Raw genomic sequence first — 18,571 nt, forward strand, 5'->3', positions numbered from 1 at the left:
TGAATCCTTGTCCTGCACACTTACGGAAAACAAAATAGCAGCTTTCATGACTGTTCACACCCCGTCCTGAATCATCTCTCCATGAACCTGTCGTTTACTCGCCTGTACACGTGATGTGTGTGTGCTTCATAGCAGGTGCTCACCTGTGGTGTATGTTTCCTCCCGTGAAGACGGTCATTTACCCATAAATAAATTATGAGGAAAATTACTCTAACACATTACTATTAAATATTTTAATCTCTCATTATTTGTGGTGAGATAAATGCAAAATATTTCCATCCCTAATATTCTATTGACCAGTCCTAGACTACACACACCAGAGTCACCCCCAGTATTAACAAAGACCAAATAGAAAACTTGTGGTTATTGAAATTTTCTATGAAATTCTTAGGAGTCACAGAAGAGCATTTCCCTCTCTCTCCCTCTCTCCCTCTCTCTCTCCCTCCTTCTCTCTCTCCCTCTCCCTCTCTCCCTCCCTCTGTCTCTCTACCACTCCCTCCCTCTCCCCCCCCTCTCCCTCTGTGCCCCCTTCCCTCTCCCTCCCTCCCTCTCCCTCTCTCCCTCTCTTCCTCTCTCCCTCTCTCTCTCTCCCCCCCTCTGTCCCTCCCTCTCTCTGTTTTTAAGGTGGCTGTTGAAGTCACCTTTTGCATCACTGTGACAAAGACCTGACCTGAACAATTAGAGGAGGAGAGGTTTATTTGGCTCACAGTGTCCAATGCCGCAGTCTGGCTGGGCACAATTCACAAACCACTTGTCAAGCAGATACGAACTTTATTTTTAGAACACACACCACATCACAGCTCTTCAGGAATTCCCTCAGAACCCAACTGCCACCACAGGCTTCCCATAAGCCTCTCAACCCCCCCCCCTTGCTCTTGAGGCCAATTGGCTGGGTCGTGTGGGCGGAGCCAAAAGAGTCCCCCAATGAGCAGCTCCGTGGTCTGAAAGGGCAAGGAAACAGCCCAATGAGCATCACCGCAGAGGAGCCAATCAGCCTGGAGCTGGAAGTTTGCTGGGGCCCCTTGGGCTGTGGCTCTCAACACTCCGAGGCCTCAGTTCCCAGTGGCCAACCCACTGCTCTGGGCCCCAGAGGAGGAGGGCATCATGGCAGAAGGGCCTGGGGCAGGAAAGCAGCTCAGGACGCAGCAACAAAGCAGCAGACACAGCGTCTGCGCCCCCCCAGGGACCAGACAGAAACCCCCAGGACAGCCCCAGGGACCCCTCCTCCGGCTGCGCCAACCTGCCCACAGTTATTGCCCAGTCACCAATCAGGGCATTAAGCCTGGGGTCAAGTCACCAGGTGCCACAGGACTCCTCCCCTGATCATGTCACCTCTGAAAGCTCTTGCATCGTCTCCTACGTGAGCTTCTGGGGACAAGTCACATCTAAACCATCACAAGTGCTGAAATTCTAGACTTCAGTCTTAAGAACAGTCTGCGTATGCTCATTCTGGAGACTAAGAGGTGTGACAGGCCGACCACCAAGAAGGAGGCTGGGGCCTGGGACAGGGGAAGAGAGGTTCTTGATCCTGGGCTGAGACCAAGATGAACCCGGGAAAATATAAGCGTCAAACAGACTTAGAACATTCTTTTATATCTGCTTTTTGAAAATGATTCCTGCTAAGTGTGAATGTGGTCCATCAAGAGAAATAAGCCTGGGAGGTTAGGACACAGGGACGTATGGCCTTGGGTTCTAAGGACTCCAACTCTGAGGTTTTCTTGTAGGGTCCCTACATTTGCTAGGGAAAGGCAGAATTCAAGTTGGGGTGATTTTACGCACTTGAATTCATACCCATAGAAATAGAGCCCCAAAAGAAGCCTCAAAAAAACCATGAGGAGTGTGAGAAGGTAGAGGGAGAGTGAGTCAGTGAAGGAGAAGGGAGAGGAGGAGGGGAGAGGAGGGTGATCACAAGGGGATGCACCATCCTGCAGGGGGAGGAGGAGGGGAGGGGGAGGGGGAGGGAACAGGGAGGGGGAGGGGAGTAAGGGGAGGAGGAGGGGAGGGAGAGGGGGGAAGGAGGAGGGACAGAGAATAAGGGGAAGGAGGCATGGAGGAGGGAGGGAAGGAAGGAGGAGGAGGAAGAGGAAGAGAAGAGGGAGGAAGAAGAGGAGAGAAGGAGGGAAGGAGGGGAAGAAGAAAGGAGGAGAAGGAAGAAGGAGGGCACTAGAGACAGGGAGGAGGTGGAGGAGGAGGAGGGGAGGAGAGAGGGAGGAGGAGGGGGAGGAGGGGAGGGGAGGAAGAGAGGGAAGAGGAGGAGGACAGGGCAGTGGGAACCAGAGCCTCTACAGGAGCACCTGGAGGGGGGTTCTCTATAGACCCCATGAGGACAAGGAGGTGTGAGCTGGGGAACCCCCCCCAGAGCAGGGTGAGTGAGGCCCCCCCTGCCGTCTGTCCTTCCCCTCCATATCTCCATGCCCAGGGTTTCGGTGCCCCTCGCCCACCCCCTGCCCCTCCCTGTCCCTCCCTCTGTTCCTCTGTCTCTTGGTCCCCAGGCTCTGTCCCACTGGGCTCCTGGGTGGCTCCAGGTCTGCTGCTCCCCTTTCCACAGACCCTTTCCTGAGGTGGGCAGGGGACCCCTGCAGGCTGCCACTCAGCCCAGGTCATGCTGCTGGACAGAGGGGTCCCAGCCGGATGTGAAAATCAGCAGGAAGGCAGGTGACATAGACTCCCCAGGGTCACCCAGCACATTTTGAACTTTATTGTAAGTTTACTTTGATCAAAGTCACTTCATCTCTGTGCGTCATCAGCTGGACGCACTTTCCCATCACACATTTGCTCACTTGCCTTGTGACTCCTCCCCTTGCCTGTGGGTGACTAGGAGAATAAAATGGCCAAACGTGGCACATGATCGGGGACCAGTTACTGTGACTGGGAATCAGGTGACTTCCAGCAGGTCTCAGATGCTCCTGGCCATGCATGTCAGGCCCCAGGCTGGCCGTGACAGCCAGCTGCATGTCCATGGGCTGTCTAGTGCCTGCTGGGGTCCCCGTGTCCCTGTCCTTGCAGCGGGGGACCTGAGTGGTGTCCTGGGCTAGTGGAAGGCCAGGGTGGCGTAGTCACTGTGCAGAGCAGGAGATTTTCCTTCTTGGGAGGAAGGAGGAGTGGCTGTCCCCTGTCTGAGCTTGAGGTAATTCAGCTGGGCATAGGTCACACCCTGGGGGGCACCAGATGCAGCCACCTGGAGTGAGGGCAGAGTGGTGACAGGTGAGGCTGGAGCCTGGGAAGCCAGGGACCTGGAGGGACAAGACCCACATGACTGCCCTGCAGGCTTCTCTCCCTCTGATGTGTCCTTCATGACCAGGAATGGCCCTGACTCAGGGGATTAAGCGGACACTCCACAATGGCCCTGATTATGGGCACAGGTGACTGCCCAGGGGTTCTCATTCACAGAGCTCTGTGGAGGGGACAGAGGCAGGTAGCTCCTGAGTCTACTCTGGCTGTGCCCCTCACCTCCCACAGGGAGCTGGAGGGACCTACAGCCAGCAGTCAGCTCTCCATGCCCAGCAGAACTTCCAGGGGCTTCTCAGGCTCTGCCAGAGCAGAGGAACTTGCAGGACTGAGCCCTGCCCACCTCTGCCCCTGCCACCTGTCAAACCTGCTCCTCATGCATCGCCTGCAGCCACGTGGACATGTGCCTGCTGAACAGGTCAGCCTGTGCCCACTGGGCTCATACTGCAGCTCCCTTGGCAGGACCCTCTTCCTGAGATGCTCTCAGGCCTGTCCCTGTGGTTAGGGCTCTGGCCAGGGTCCTCCCCAGGGAACCCCCCTTGACTGTCCAGTTAACCCTCCTACTCCTGACCATGGCCCTGCACCCCACCTGGCTCTGTCCTGGGTTCACAGCCGTCGCCCTGCCTGGTCTCCCCACTCCTGTCTGCCTCTGCCCCGTCTGTCTGTCCTGGATCTGTCCTGGGTTCAGAGCTGTCGCCCTGCCTGGTCTCCCCACGCCTGTCTGCCTCTGCCCCGTCTGTCTGTTCTGGGGCTGTCCTGTGTCTGAGCACCAGACTGTGTTTGCTGCTGCTGCTGCTGTCCCAAGCCCTCAGTAGAGCCTTGCCAACAGCAAACCCCCAGGAGTCGGCCATCTGTGTGGCTGGGAGGGGGCCAGTGCAGGGCAGGGCTGTGGCCAGGTCCACCTCCTACTCAGGAGCAGGTGCAGCGAGCTCAGCAGGGGGAGGAGGCAGAGGAGAGAGGCCAGCGCCCAGGTCTCAGGGCAGGAGGCCGACCAGAGCCCATCAGCACAATCAGCTGGGAGGAGAGAAGAGGGCAGTGGGCAGAGAGAGGAGGGTGGAGGAGAGGACGGGTCACCTGGTGGCCTTGGGTGGCCTCTGGGGAGGTGACAGCAGTGCTGAGCCCTGTGTGAGGAGAAGAAGGCAGACCTGTGAGGCCCACAGGGGCTCTTGCTGGGTCTCCTGGGTGGTCCTGCTGGTCAGGTGACAACCAGGGCTTCCCATCCTGTGTGCCCTGAGCACAACTGGCTAATTCCCCTGGGACGCCACCACGTCTCCCCCTCCCCACTCACCTGCCTTCCTGCATTGTCCCCGACACTGGTGTCCCAGGAGGAGCAAGAGGAGCAGCAGGAGGAGGGGAACCGAGACCCCCACCAGAATCTTCAGACTCCTTCCCAGTCCTGGGCACGGGTGTGAACGAGGAGCCACGCTGCTTACCTGAGCACCTACTGTGTGCCAGCCCTGCTGGTCCTTCTACCTGTCACCTCCAGCCCTGTCACTCAGGCATCATGGCACTGCCACCCTCCCCCCAGGCACAGATGAGGAAACTGAGGCTCAGAGGGGGTCCCCTGCCCAGTCACCCAGCAGGAAGCAGCAGAGCGGGGCCTGAACTGGGGGAGTCTGACTCCCAGTCTCCTTCTCTCCCCCAGAGCTCAACCCTGAGCTGGAGGGAAAGACCTGACATCTCGATGGCCCTGAGCCCTCCCCTGCTCAGTGTCACTGTCACTGCACAGAGGGGACAGAGCCCTGCAGATTCAGGTCCTGGAGGCTTCCCTGGGGGCCACTCTCCCAGCAGGGCACAGCCAAGGTCAGCCCTGAGAGGCACTTGAAGGTCAGGGCCAGGCCTCTCCTCTGCCCTGGGAGAAACTGAGGCCCAGAGGGGAGGGGCTGGTCCCCGTCAGCATCTCCAGAGGGGGCTGCTCCCCCTCAGCTCAGCCCCTGCCCTGGACCCACCTCCCACCAGAGCCCCTCACTCACCACTCTGGGGTCCTGGGTCCGTGGGGGAGAGGGGCTGGTCCTCAGGGCCTCCTGGGGTGGGTGGGAGGTGAGGGCTGGGCTGCCTGCCCCCCACTTCAGCTGGCTGCTCCTCCCCAGGCTGGGCCCAGAGTCACCTCTGCCTGGACCTCACCCTCATGCCTCCCAGCCCTGAGCCCCGGGGACTGAGGTCCCTGACCACTCTCTGCAGTGCCCTGGACACAGCTTAGCTGAGTTTGTAACTGGACTTTGTAGCTCAGAGTGACTGTTGGTTGCCCAAGATGCAGGACACTGTCTGCTCAGAGGCCCCTGAGACTCACCAGCTGTTGACCTGGGTCCTGAGGGTGGTGAGCTGGGTCCCCCAGAGGGTCCTGGGAATGGGGAAAACAGGAGGGTGAGGGGTACAGGCTGCCCCTGGGGACTGTCTCTGCCCATCCTGCTACACCTGCCTGGCCTCCCCAGGACCCTCCTGTGCCCACCTGCACCTTCCTGATTCCAGTGGTGGGTGGGTGCACAGGCTGGAGGACCCCGTTGGCCCCTCCTCTCTGATGGGTGAGTCCCACTGGCCGACCCTCCCTAGGGCCCCTCCCTCCCATCCCACCCAGAGCTGTCCTGGCCAGGGCCCTGGGGAATCCTTGAGCTCACAGAGGATGGGGTCAGGGTCACTCACCTGAGACCACCAGGTCCAGGGGGGCACTGGGCCATGACAGCAGGTAGGGGGAGGAGCTGTGAGAGCCATAGCACCTGTAGGTCCCCCCGAGGGCTGAGGTCACAGCTCTCATGGAGAACTCTGCCTGGTACCATGGGGCTCGGTACTCTGCTCTCAGACGCAGGGGGGGATCAGCTGCCCCCTCCTTGCACAGGAGGAAAGTGTCCATCTTGATCTGTGACTGACACAGCAGGGTCACGTTCTCCCCTGAGGACACTGTGGGACCAGGCTGCACTGAGAGGGAGGGTGTGACAGGGAGCTGTCCTAGAGAGAGGAAGGAGGGTGAGGGTGGCCCCAGCTTGTTCTGAGCTGAGACCTCCCCAGGGCTTCTCTCTGAGGACCCTGTGCTCTCTGTCTGTCTCCTTGTCTCTGATTCTTCCTGTCCCTGTGTCCCCCTGTCTCTGTCCTCTCTGTCCCTCCCTGTCTCTCTCCTGATACCCCACCTCACCCTGGCCATCACCTCCTGGGGCTCCCCAACAGGGCTGTGCAGAGTCTGGGTCCCTGACAGCACCCTCTGGGCTCCTCACCTGAGACCAGGATATTAAGGGGGTCACTGGGGGCTGACCATTCAGTGGAGAGGCTGTGTCCACCATAGGATCTGAAACAACCCCTGTGTGGGCTGCTCACAGGGCCCAGCAGGAAGTCGGCCTGAGAGAGCCCAGCCTGAGCTGCTGGCCATGGCACTGGGGGAGGTCCTGTGCCCCCTCTTGGACAGAGCAAATTGGTCATAGCCAATGTCAGTGTGACACTGAGGGCCAGGTTCTCTCCAGGGGCAGGACAGGGCCCTGCTGGGTCAGGAGGGAGGGCTTCCTGGACACCCCTGGAGGAAGAGGAGCCTGGGCTGAGGGCTGGACCCTGCCAACCCCCTGCCTCCCCCGTCCTGCCTGTGGGTCACCCTCTCACACCCTGAGTCTGCCCACAAGGTCGCAGCCTCACCAAATATTGGAATGAAAGATGGGAATTCCTTACCTGAGACCAGGAGGTCCAGGGGGTCACTGGGTACTGACCACACCTGGGGTTTGCTCCTATGATAGCCGTAACATGTGAATGTCCACCTGTGGGTGGGGTTAACAGGCCCCACTGGAAACTGGGCCTGGAACTGCCCACTGGGTTTTTGCTGTGAGTCCAGGGTCCAGGTGAGGTGGTGTTCTCCTTCCTTCATCAAAATAAAGCTGTCAAAGTTCTTCCATGAGCCACACTGGAGGGTCACGTTCCCTCCTGAGGTCACCACAGGGCTGGGCAGGGCTGAGAGCCTGGGTTTGGTGTAGGATCCTAGGAGAGAAGGAGGCAGGTGTTCATGGCTCCCTCCTCCCCCATTAATGGGCTGTGAGAGGGACACCTGGGGGCAGACCCCTTTCCTTAGGCAGAGCAGGGGCCGGACCCCTGAGTGTCCACTCACCTGTCACCACCAGCTCTAGGTGTTCACTAAGTTGTAATGAGCCAGCAGGGCTCTGATAGTAGCATTGATACCCTCCTGCGTCCTGTGCAGTCATGGTGGGGATGGGGAACACGGCCCTGTTCCCTGGGCCCTCTAAGGGTCTTCTGCATGTGGGGCTCCAGGGTTTTTCCTTACTGAGACAGTACCACTTGGCGTCCAGTGATCCCTGACACCAGAGGGTCACTGAACTTCCACGGGGAATGACAGGGCCTGGTTCCGCCCACAGTTTGGGCTTAGGGAGGGTCCCTGCAAGAAAACCAGAGGCTGGGTCCTGGCCTGTCCCTACCCCATGTCCCACTGCCCTACCTTGTCACCACCCTCAGCCCAGGCTGCTCTCTTCTCTCCCGAGACCCAAGGGGCTAAGCCTGAGCAGGACGTGGGAGGCTAGCAGGGCACTCACCTGAAGACCCCCGGGGGCTCTGTTGCAGACTCAGCCCTGGAAGAGAGGTCCCTGTGAGGAGCTGGCGTCTCAGTGTTGGGAGGATTATTGTTCCTTGTGGTCACAGCAGCCATTTGGTGCCATATGAGACTAAGACCTGAGAGTTCCCTGTGAACAGGCACCTGGGACCCTCCCCACCCAGCCTGTGTCCCTCCCTCCACCAACACTGACCGAGGCACAGGAGGACAGGCAGGGTGGACCTCATGCCGCCTGCTCTGAAGACTCCAGCGTCCAGAGAGGAGAGTGCAGGCCCTGCAGGTCAGACAGCACAGAAGTGGTGAGCAGGGGCTGCTGCTGGCCTCTGGTCCCCAGAGCTGCGCACCCACCGGATGGGGACGGCCCCTCCTGTCCTGTCTCTGGTGTCCCCAGGGCAGGGCTCACAAAGATCCCGCCCCTTGGAGACATCTCAGCACAGAGCTGAGGTCCCCCCTGACCTCAGTTATGAGGGCCTCATAACTGACCTGAATGCTGCCCAGCCAGGCCCCTCCTGAGACGGCCCCACACAGGCTGACTCCAACCCAGGATTATGTCCTCAGAGGATCCAGGAAGGGAATGTGGGGGTCACTCCTAGGCCAGGTGAAACATGAGCAGCTACTGGGCAGGTGGGTGCCAGGCCCCAGAGGTCAAGCATGGTGGAGGCCTGCACCCTGCCCTCTGGGAGATGGACCAGCTGATGGGCCTTTGGGCTGATTTCCCAGTGCAGCCCACCATGGCGCAGCCTGTGCAGGAGCAAACCCCTCCCTCAGCAGCTCTGGTCTATTTAAGTTGATGGTCTCTGGTGTTTTGCTGCAGTAGCGCAGAGCTGACTGACACAGCAGCTGAAAGGAGTGAGCCGTCCTCCCTGCACCAGGTCCCCGTGTTGCATGTGAAATGCTCTGTTCTGAGGTGTGAGGGAAGAACCATCCCATCTGCTCTGGGGTCCATGCTCCAGCCTGTCCCACCATCAACAGAGCTGCCTGGCTGAGAGCTGAGGAGGGCATCGCCACCCCTGGAGCCTGGCTGTCCTTGTAGGAAAATGCTCTTCAGCCTAAACTGGTGCTCCACACTGTGCCAGGTGGGGAGGGACCCTCCTGTGGGGCTCAGGAGCTCTACCTGGCTCATCACTTCCTGTGTGTCCTTGCTGCAGGGTCCAGACAGCAGGGAGGGGAAGGCTGGGGGTGAGACTGCACAGGGGAAGGAGGCCACAGGACTAGGGTGGCAGCTGAGGTGAGGGCTGCAGATGTCACCTCCTGTCCTTCACGGGGTCCTCCCTGGGCTCTGGGTCTTCAAGGCAGATGTGTGGGGTGAAGGGGGAGTGAGGCCCTTAGCATGTTCTCCTGGTCCTCCATCAAGACCAGAATGGGGCAGGGGTGTCCCTGAGGGTGCTCAGCCCTCCCCCCTAGATCCTGACAACTTACCCCACCATCCCCCAGGCCAACCTCCACCTCCCCATTGTCCCCTCTAATCCATGCCCCATCCTGCCACATTGCCCATAGACCAACTCCTTTTGCAGGTCAGCAACCCTGGGCCTGAGGAGCAGTAGGGTGGGCAGCCATTTAAGAGAATTCAGGGATCCTGGTGTCCACCATGGTCCTCAACCCCCACAGGTCAGCCTGGGAAGTGGACCCCCACCTCTGCACCATTCACCCCATTAGCTCTATGACCCCGTCCTGGCCCCTTTGGACCTGGGTTTGATGGAACACCAGTGACAGTTAGCACAGAGGACAGTGCCAGGGAGACCAGCTACCCCATGTCCACTGAGGAAGTCAGCTTGGTGGCCATCCTGGAGGACCTGGTGCGTCTGTCATCAGCACACCCCTGAGCACCTGTGCTGGTGGCTGTGTGAGGGGACCACAGTGGCCTGCAGCGTGTGCTGGCTCCTGAGTCCCCAGCCCTCACCCCCCCAGCCACTCTCTCTATTCCAAGAGGCACCCCCAGCTCCAGGAGCAGTGGGCACATCTGTGCAATCAGGGAGCCAGGAAGGGACGTGGACGTCTAGCCCAGGTCCATCCCACACTCCAAGTGCTCTTTGCTGCTGCCCTGGGAAGAGGCGGAGATTCTGGCCAGAGCAGGAAGGTCGTCCATCTCCTGTGGCTGAGCACTGCTTCCCCTGCTGCCCCTCAGCCCCACAGGTGCACCTCCTGAGAGCCAAAGAGTAGGTGGCCAGAGGTTGGGGACAGGTCCAGTGTGGGCTGCTATGATCTCAGCTTGCTCTGAAGCATCCTCCCTGCAGGAGTGGCCAGGGAGGGGAAGGGGAGGATCAGGGGCAGCAGGAGAGGGCTCAGGTGGACACATGCTGAGCAGGGGCTGCTCCTGGACCCTGCTGTTAGGGGAGGACATCTGAATCTGTGAGCCCTCCTCAGCTCAGGGGCAGGAGGAGGCGTCTCAGCCTCACGTCCTGGTCAAGGAGTGGATTCTCCCTGAGTTCACTGACTAGGACACCAGCCCCAGGACTAGAGTCCAGTCTGACTCTGACCCTTCCATGTTCAAGGACTCTGTCACCTCGGCTCCCTGCCAGCTCCACTGCTGTGGCTCTGGTGGGGTGCCCTGTGGACACTGCGTGGACATGGAATGGGCTGGACCTCTCCCACCTGCGACCCTGAGCTCCAGGGGTCTCTGTGTGAGGAGCTCTGCGAGGGTGAGACCTGGTGAGGAACCTCTCACTGCAGGTGCCCGAGGGCCAGGTCACAGGCTCATGGGAGCTGTTGGGAAAGGTCCCCTCCGGAGCTCAGGAGGAGGCCCCACCTCCTTGGAATAGCTCCCCCAGGACACCCTGAGGCTGGCGTGGACGGTGCAGGGTCAGAGCCTGTGAATTCTGATAGAAGACCAGGAACCAGCGAAAACCCTAGGGGACATCCACCAGATCAAGCAAAACAAGACAAAATTGAAGCCCATTTAAGATTCTTCTTCATCAGAAAGTGCTACAAGGTCTGGAGGTCACTTGCTTCTGGCCAGTCCCTCTGAGTGCAGCAGGGGCACCCTGAGCTCAGTCCCCTGTCAGGTGGAGACCCTGGGGCAGTTCCTGGTCCCCAGGGGGTCCTGTGTCCAGCACTGGAGCTTCCCTGCTCACCAGGTGACCAGCCCACCCTGCAGACCCCAGAACATGAACACCTCAGCCTTTCGCAAATCTGCCTGAGGCCAAGGAGGTATCCAGGCAGGTCTCAGAGGAGAGTGGGAGCATCAGTGTGCAGTGTCCTTTTCCTTTGCTACCAGAGGACCCAGTGCAGAGGATCCCAGGTCTCCTCATTGTCCCTACACCTCCTACCTGGGAGAAACCCTCAATTTGGCCAAAATCCCAACCTGGGCTTGAAGTATTAACAACATGTCCCTAACCATGTTGCCCAGACAGAATCCTGGAGGGACAACCACACATGGGACTATTCCCATGTGGACTCTCCATCCCCAAACTCTGCCTCTTCCTCAATATTGGCTGTGACAAGTCACCCTGGGCTCATCAGTGCATGACCTCAGCTTCCCAGGGCTCCCTCCTCCAGCCTGGGCTCTGGAGGCTCAATGTCTTCAGGAGGGACTTTCCACCATGTCCTCTGCTGCCTCCCCTCCAGGGCACAGCAGGCACAGGAGGTTGGTGAATTGGGGCCACATTGGGGCCAGGATGCAGGAGCTGAGCAATGAGCAGGATGTGGTCACAGGACCTTCACACCCTGCAGGGTTGCTCCCTTCTCCCCACAGCAAGGTGACCAGCTCCTCACCCCAGCAAGGGCCAGGGGTGGGCAGCTGCAGATGAGGCCTGGGTGCAGCTCCACCTCCTGCTGACCACCCCATGTCACACTGGAGGCCTAACGTGGCTGTGCACAAACCTGGAGACATTTATTGCATCTCACTGCCTTTATTGGGGCCTGTGGGGTGCAATGAATTCCATGCCACAGTCCTAGGGTGATGAGGGTCTCCTGTTGATCCCGAGTAAGTCACAAGTGTTTCTCTGTGCTCCAGCTGCTGTCCCACTGGGTGGGGCTGGGTGATGGCTCCCTGTGTCGAGGTCCTGGTGTCCACCCCAGCCCTGACAAAGACACGCCTCAAGTACCAAGTGGAACCTGAAGGCCCTGTGAGCTGTGGTCACCAAGGCATGCACTGACCTCTGGAAGTCCTGCGTCCTGCAGAACCACACTGGGAACCCTGTTTGTCATCTCCTGAGTCACCACCCCAGCCCTGGGGACTGCTGTGAACACACCATATCATCTACTTGTAATTTGCAGAGGGTGGATCTTCAGTGTTCTCACCAGGAAAGAAAAAACGAGAACATTAGCTGTGCTGCTGTGGGTGTTCATGAGCTCAGTGTGGTGCTCATGTCACACCAGAGTCACATCCCAACACAGGAAATTGTCCACCCCAACCATGATCAATTTTTATTCATCATTAACATGGCAATGAATCTGAGAAGAATCCTCACCATGACCTTGGTTTCTCCCAGAGTGGACAGGCCTCAGCGTGGGTTGCTCTTTCACTTTCTCCATGAACGGTTACATTAAGGAGGGCTGGGGAGGGGCAGTGGGGAGGCCTGGACCCCACCCAGCACCAGGAGAGAAGCGTGAGCCAGGTCAGGCGTCTCTGGGGGTTTGAGAGAAGCTGCATGAGGTCCCACACCGTGGCCATTGCTCACCCCCTTTCTCGTCCTGGGCTGAGATCAGCATCATCCCCTGGAGGGGCAGAGGTAGGACGGGGCAGCTGCTGGGTCTGGCAAGGCCTCCTGTCTCCCCTCTAGGGTTTTCTGGTCCCCAGTGATGGCCCCTGTCCCCCCTTCCTCCTCATGGCCCTGTGCTGTGGGAGGACCTGGCAGGTGGTGGGCAGAGCCTTCAGCTGTCCACACTGGGGAGAGGACTCAGAAGGAAACGGTGCCCAGACTCTTTCTCCCTCCTGGGTCCTCAGATCTCGTCTGGACCAGGGGTTTGGTCTCTGGTCCCGTGTCCTTGAAGATGAGGGGCTGAGTCTATTTTCTAATCTTCTGTTCAGTGTTCATTGCTTCAAATGTATGAGGGTTTAAAAATGACCCCTTCACAGCCGTCGTCCTGAAGAGAAGCGTTCACAGCCCTTCACCTTAGAAAGGAGGCAATGTGGAAATGGCATTTTCATCTTTGGTACAACATAGAGAGAAAATGTGTCTCCTTCCTTGGGAGGAGATCCTGGGCCACCGTCAGGCAGCCAGCAGGGCACTGGGTGGACAGGAGGCTGGAGTGGGCCTGGGACCATCACAGAGGCTGAGGGCCAGGTGGGGCTGCAGGGAGAAGGTCCCAGCAGGAGCCCAGGCCCTGTGGGCAGAGCTGTGTGCTGCAGGGGACCAGCCTGGGTCAGAGGTCTCCTCTGAGAATCCCAATGAGGAGAACAGGATTCTCAAGGTGGGGTCCTCCTCAGCTGTGAGGCCCTCTCTGTCCTGCACCATCTCTGAGCAGCACTGCAGAGGGGGCTCCTGTGGAGTCCCAGGCCGACCTCACCAGGACGTGGCTGCAGCTGGCTGTCCCCGTCCTCAGGGCGTCTCACCTCCTGTGCTCAGACTCTCCAGGGTCCTGCTCACGTGGGCAGCAGGGCCACCCCTTCCTGAGTTTCCACCTTGGCAGCTGATGGGGGCACAGGACCCGCCAGCCACGCCCACCTGGATGAGGTCCCACAGAGTCACCTGGATGCTGTGGCCTGTGGGCAGGACCGAGGGTCCCTGAGGGCTGGACAGGTCACACGGGCCCTTTAAGTCCCGCTGGGTGTTGGTCCCTCTGCACCCTGAGCGGGAGTTTCCTGCTGCTCCTCTCTCCGGGGCTCTGGCTGGTGGCCGTTGGCTCAGAATCAGGAGCTGCTAAGAACAGGGAGGGCAGAGAAGGGGCAGCTGGGGTAGTGGGGAGCCTCTCTGCCCTGCTCATGCAGGTGGCCTTGCCGCCTTCTCAGGAGAGCCTGTGTGGCCTGGCTGACCTCACGCCCCCCTGAGGCTGGGCAGCCGTGGCCCCTGGTCATCCTGACCAGGAGGGAGCCCTCAGTGTTGGAGAGGTTGGGCCTCTAGTTTTGCACCTCCGCTCAGGGGAGGGAGGAGGGGGTCTGCAGACCCTGCTCTCCGGATGTTCTCTGGGTAGCTCAGCCCCAGCTGCACCCTCTGGGTGGAGATCCCAGCCATCACCACCTGTCAGTGCCAAGTCTGTGCATCCCCCTGGGGACACCAGGCTGGGGCCAGCAGAACACTAGGGAGCTCATTACCAATGGCCGTTGCAGTGGTACTGATGACTGTGACCCCCTCACTTTGTATTCTGCCCGCCTCCCGTTGTCTGTTCTATGATAAAGAGAGGGCGGCCTCAGCCTCCGAGCACCTTTTCGGGAGCTGGGAATCTACAGTGAGCAAGACTCCGAAAGTCCCTTCAAGTAGGGGCGCAAATGTGAAAAGCAGAGGAATCTGCAAAATGATAGATTTTTTTTACAGATTCAGTTGGACAAGTGGAAAGGATCTGCCTGGAGATCTGAAATATCAGCAGCGTGTTTAAAAACAGGAGGGAATACCAGCCGAGACCACCGAACGGCTTTTCTCAGGAAGAAGTATTGATTGATTGATTTGTTCGCTGATGAACAAGGGAAGAACTTACTCACGTTAGAAAATACCCAAAGAGAATCCTCAACACAGGAGCAAAGTCTGGAATTAACGCACACAGGTGGCAGATCTGTGTCCCGATATTCTGGGGACGAGGAAGTGCAGGCACAGCGCGAGAGAAGCCGTCTGTCCACAGAGGTGCGTCATGGGAAGCGCATGATGGTGAGAATCAGCGCCAGGGACCGCAGGGAGACAGGAGAGAGAGAACGGGAAGGGCAGAAGGGGACGCCCTGGGACAGGACGGGCCAGCTATGCTGTGAGCCACCTGGACCTGTCCACGGGCTGCTATGTGTGACTGTATTGCCCTAATAAAAGCCCAGAGAGAGTATCCGTGCACCAAGCAGGGGTCGCGAGAAGCGCCTGCCCACAGTGCAGCCCTGCGTCACAGAACATGGCTGGGACCAGGCGCATGGTGGGACAGGACAGGAGGAAGCAGAGGAGGGACCCGCTGCCCCTGCAGGTGGCACTGTTAAGAGGGGACCAGGTGTCCTCAACACTAGGGCAGCTCTTCTTGTCCCTGGGGACCCTCTGCTAGAGACACCAGAATTTGATCTAGAGCAGGAATAGGAATTAAAACACCCACAGCAAATCCACCACGTGTCCGTCACAAGACACTAACTAACAAAAAGTAAACCACTATAAGTCAATCACAGAAAGACCAGTAGAGGGGAGGGAACAGGAGGGAGGAGGAGAGGGGAAGGGGAAGTACTGGGGGCTGACTTGGAGCAAATCATATCCCATGCTTTTATAACCACGCCAGATGAATTCTACCGTCATGTAGTAACAACGGACCCAACAAAACTTCTAAACTGCTCCGATTGGCTTCTTGTGGGAGAAGGGCCCGGGGAAGACTGCGGAGGCAGGAGAAGGAGGCTGGGGAGAGAAGGAGGGCTGGATAGGGGGTGCAGGTAGGAGTGGAGACCACAGGGCTCAGCGAGGACAGGGGCTTTGAATCCCAGGCCAGGGGAGGGGTGGGTTTCGGATTTTAAATAGAATGTTCGCAGCTGGACCTATAATCCTGTGTTGGTGGGTTGTGTGAAGGACATGTGCGTCTTGCCCCAATGCCCGGCTCCTTGAGCTGCAGGTGAGGTGGTCAAGTGGGCAGGTCAGGTGTGGGGCCCACCCACACCTGCACCGATGTCCCCACAGGAGAATTCTGGGTCTGCGCTCCCTTCATGGAACCTTGGCCCAGATCTAAGCAGCAACCAGGCGCCAGGTCCAGGCTCCAGTGCTGAGTGTCCTCCGGGCCCTGGATTCACGGTGCCTGGACCGCCTGCCTCCTCCTCCCCACGCTCAGCCTGGCCTCTCCCTTGTGAATTGGCCACCGCAGGGTCCACACATTCCCAGGGTGGCTTGAACCCCACATGCACTTTCTCTTTCCTTTCCCTATTTCACATCCTGAAAACCAAGTCTGTGGCTGAGTCTGGGGAGGAGGAGGAGGAGAATTAATTGAGGGGAATGCGTGGGGCTGTCCAGGACAGCGGCAGAGCTCTGTCCAGTCCAGAGTGGATTCAGGTTCACGTCTCCACAGCTGGGCTGCCCTCCCCAGGTCACAGGCTGGGGTTCACAGAAACCGGGTCAGAAGCCCTCCTCACCATGACCACAGGGACTGGTTAGTATCCAGAGTAGACTGCAGTCCCCAGGCAGGTCAGCCAGACACCTCCCCTCCTAAAGGACCTGAGAAGTTCAGAGATGGTGACCTTTGGACAATAGGGACAGGATGTTGTCTTCGATGGACAGGAGACAGCCCCAGATTTGGAGAGATTTAGCCAAAGGTGTGATCCCAAGAGATCTGAGACCACTCAACTTCCAGCAGTCACCCTCAGTGGTCCCCAAACCCTGTCTACAAATTGAGAGGCCCCTGTACCCTACTTTTCAACGTGGGGCCCTGGTAGCGGGAGCTCTGAAATGACCTCCAGAGCCCGAGACTTCAGCACCAAGGAGGGGGCAGCGGCTGGCTGCCCTCCCTGCCCAGCTTGGCCTGCTCCCTACACAGGCCCTCCACACAGTGCCCCCTCCACACAGTGCCCCCTCCACACAGTACCCCCTCCACGCAGTGTCCCCTCCACACAGTGCCTCCTCCACACAGTGTCCCCTCCACACAGGTGTGCCCTCCACACAGTGTCCCCTCCACACAGTGTCCCCCCCACACAGGTGCGCCCTCCACACAGTGTCCCCTCCACACAGGTGTGCCCTCCACACAGTGTCCCCTCCACACAGTGCCCCCTCCACACAGTGCCCCCTCCACACAGTGCCCCCTCCACACAGTACCCCCTCCACACAGTGCCCCCTACACACAGTGTCCCCTCCACACAGTGTCCCCTCCACACAGTGCCCAATCCACACAGTGCCCCCTCCACACAGTGCCCCCTCCACACAGTGCCCCCTCCACACAGTGTCCCCTCCACACAGTGCCCCCTCCACACAGTGCCCCCTCCACACAGTGTCCCCTCCACACAGTGCCCCCTCCACACAGTGCCCCCTCCACACAGTGCCCCCTCCACACAGTACCCCCTCCACACAGTGCCCCCTCCACACAGTGCCCCCTCCACACAGTGCCTCCTCCACACAGGTGCGCCCCCCATGACTTCAGGGGGTCATGCCCCTCCACAGATGGAAGAACAGGTGCGCCACAGACCTCCCAGGTGAGTGACACGTGTACCAGGAAGCATACAAGCAGGTACGTGTAACACACGTGTTCAGCATGGATTAATAAGATCACAGGTCTGTGCGCTGTAAGCACAGAGGTGTTTGCACACAGACCAGGCAGGTAGGGGAGGAGGGCCATCTGTGTTCTCAGTCGGGCACTGAGAAGGCCACACTTGGAGGTGACATTCAAGCTGATCCCCAAACAGCAGCCACAGCCAAGCGGCTGTGAAAACCCTTCTGTCTGGTGGAGCCTCTGGCTGGTCCTGTCCCCATCTGCCCAGTTTCTGAATCTCTGCTGTCACTGTCTCCCAACCTCCTTCAAATGGGCTCAGGAACCCTGGTTCCTCTCACCCCATCCAGCCACCAGGACTACACCTGGGGACATGGGTCCCACCTGAGTCATTCACGGGAAAGCCTAGGTTTCCTCACCTGACCTGGAGCTCCAGGGGGTCACTGGGCTCTGACCACACCTTGGGGGTGCTCCTGTAATATCCATAGCATCTGAATGTCCACCTCTGACCAGAGGTCACCAGGCCCACAGGGAGCAGGCCCTGGACCTGCCCACTGGGGTGTCGCTGTGAGTCCAGGGTCCAGGTGAGGTGGTGTCCTCCTTCCTTGGTGAGAACAAACCTGTCATATCCCTGCCCTGAGCCACACTGGAGGGTCACGTTCCCTCCTGAGGTCACCACAGGGCTGGGCAGGGCTGAGAGCCTGGGTTTGCTGTAGGATCCTAGGAGAGAAGGAGGCAGGTGTCCATGGTTCCCTCCTCCCACACCACCCCAGCTGGGCTGTGAGAGGGACCCCTGGGAGCAGACCCCCTCCCTGAGGGCAGAGCCTGGGGCTGGGACCCCTGAGTGTCCTCTCACCTGTCATCACCACCAGCTCCAGGGGGTCACTGGGCTCTGACCACCTACCAGGGCTGAGATAGTAACATTGGTATCTCCCTGCATGGGGCTCAGTCATGTATGGGATGGAGAACATGGTCTTGTTCCTGGGCGCCAGTGGGCTCTGTCTGTCCCAGGGCACTGAGCTTCCCTCTTTATCCAGATGGAACTCCTGGGCCTCCAGGGGCCCCTCACGCCAGATGGTCACTGGCCTTCCCCAGGAGATCACAGAGCCTGGCTCAGCCCACAGGGTGGGCTTGGGGAGGGTCCCTGCAAGGGAATCAGAGGCTGGGTCCCAGCACAGCCCCTCAGATCCCAGCCCTCAGCCCAACCCCCTCCAGGCTCCCCAGCCTCAGCCCCCAACTCTGTTCTCCACCCACTGCCCAGGGAGGCTCCTGGTCCCCAGGAGGAGGACCTGGACACTGGGGACACTCACCTGCCTGCCCTCGGGTCCCGGGGCCCAGACTCAGCCCTGGAAGAGAGTTCCTGTGAGAGGGGAGCCCCTGAGGCCTGAGCAGGCCCTGTCCCCCCACAGCCTCCTGGGCCCTGGGTCTCCTGATGGCCAGGGCCTGGCTGTGGGCTGGGTCCCCCCAGAACAGGGTGTCCCCTCCCTCCTTCACATCTCACCAAGGCAGAGCAGGGCCGTGAGGGTGGGGGTCATGGTGTGTCCTCCCCGAGGTCCCAGGGTCCAGATGGAG

At 59.4% G+C, this 18,571-nt stretch overlaps 1 protein-coding gene across 1 annotated transcript; it reads right to left on the minus strand.

The window, feature by feature from the left end:
* Positions 1-3,031: 3,031 nt before the first annotated feature.
* Positions 3,032-18,571, minus strand: LOC143384182 (leukocyte immunoglobulin-like receptor subfamily A member 6). The gene is given in 16 exon segments (XM_077105880.1): positions 3,032-3,178; positions 4,303-4,349; positions 4,517-4,624; positions 5,202-5,252; positions 5,519-5,569; positions 5,869-6,171; positions 6,435-6,589; positions 6,591-6,680; positions 6,682-6,727; positions 6,877-7,179; positions 7,307-7,591; positions 13,257-13,428; positions 17,424-17,719; positions 17,856-18,143; positions 18,310-18,345; positions 18,501-18,571. Coding segments are annotated over 16 exon segments (2,412 nt in total). The 5' UTR covers positions 18,535-18,571.

Source organism: Callospermophilus lateralis, chromosome 18, assembly GCF_048772815.1.
Source record: "Callospermophilus lateralis isolate mCalLat2 chromosome 18, mCalLat2.hap1, whole genome shotgun sequence".
Taxonomy (NCBI): Eukaryota; Metazoa; Chordata; class Mammalia; order Rodentia; family Sciuridae; genus Callospermophilus; species Callospermophilus lateralis.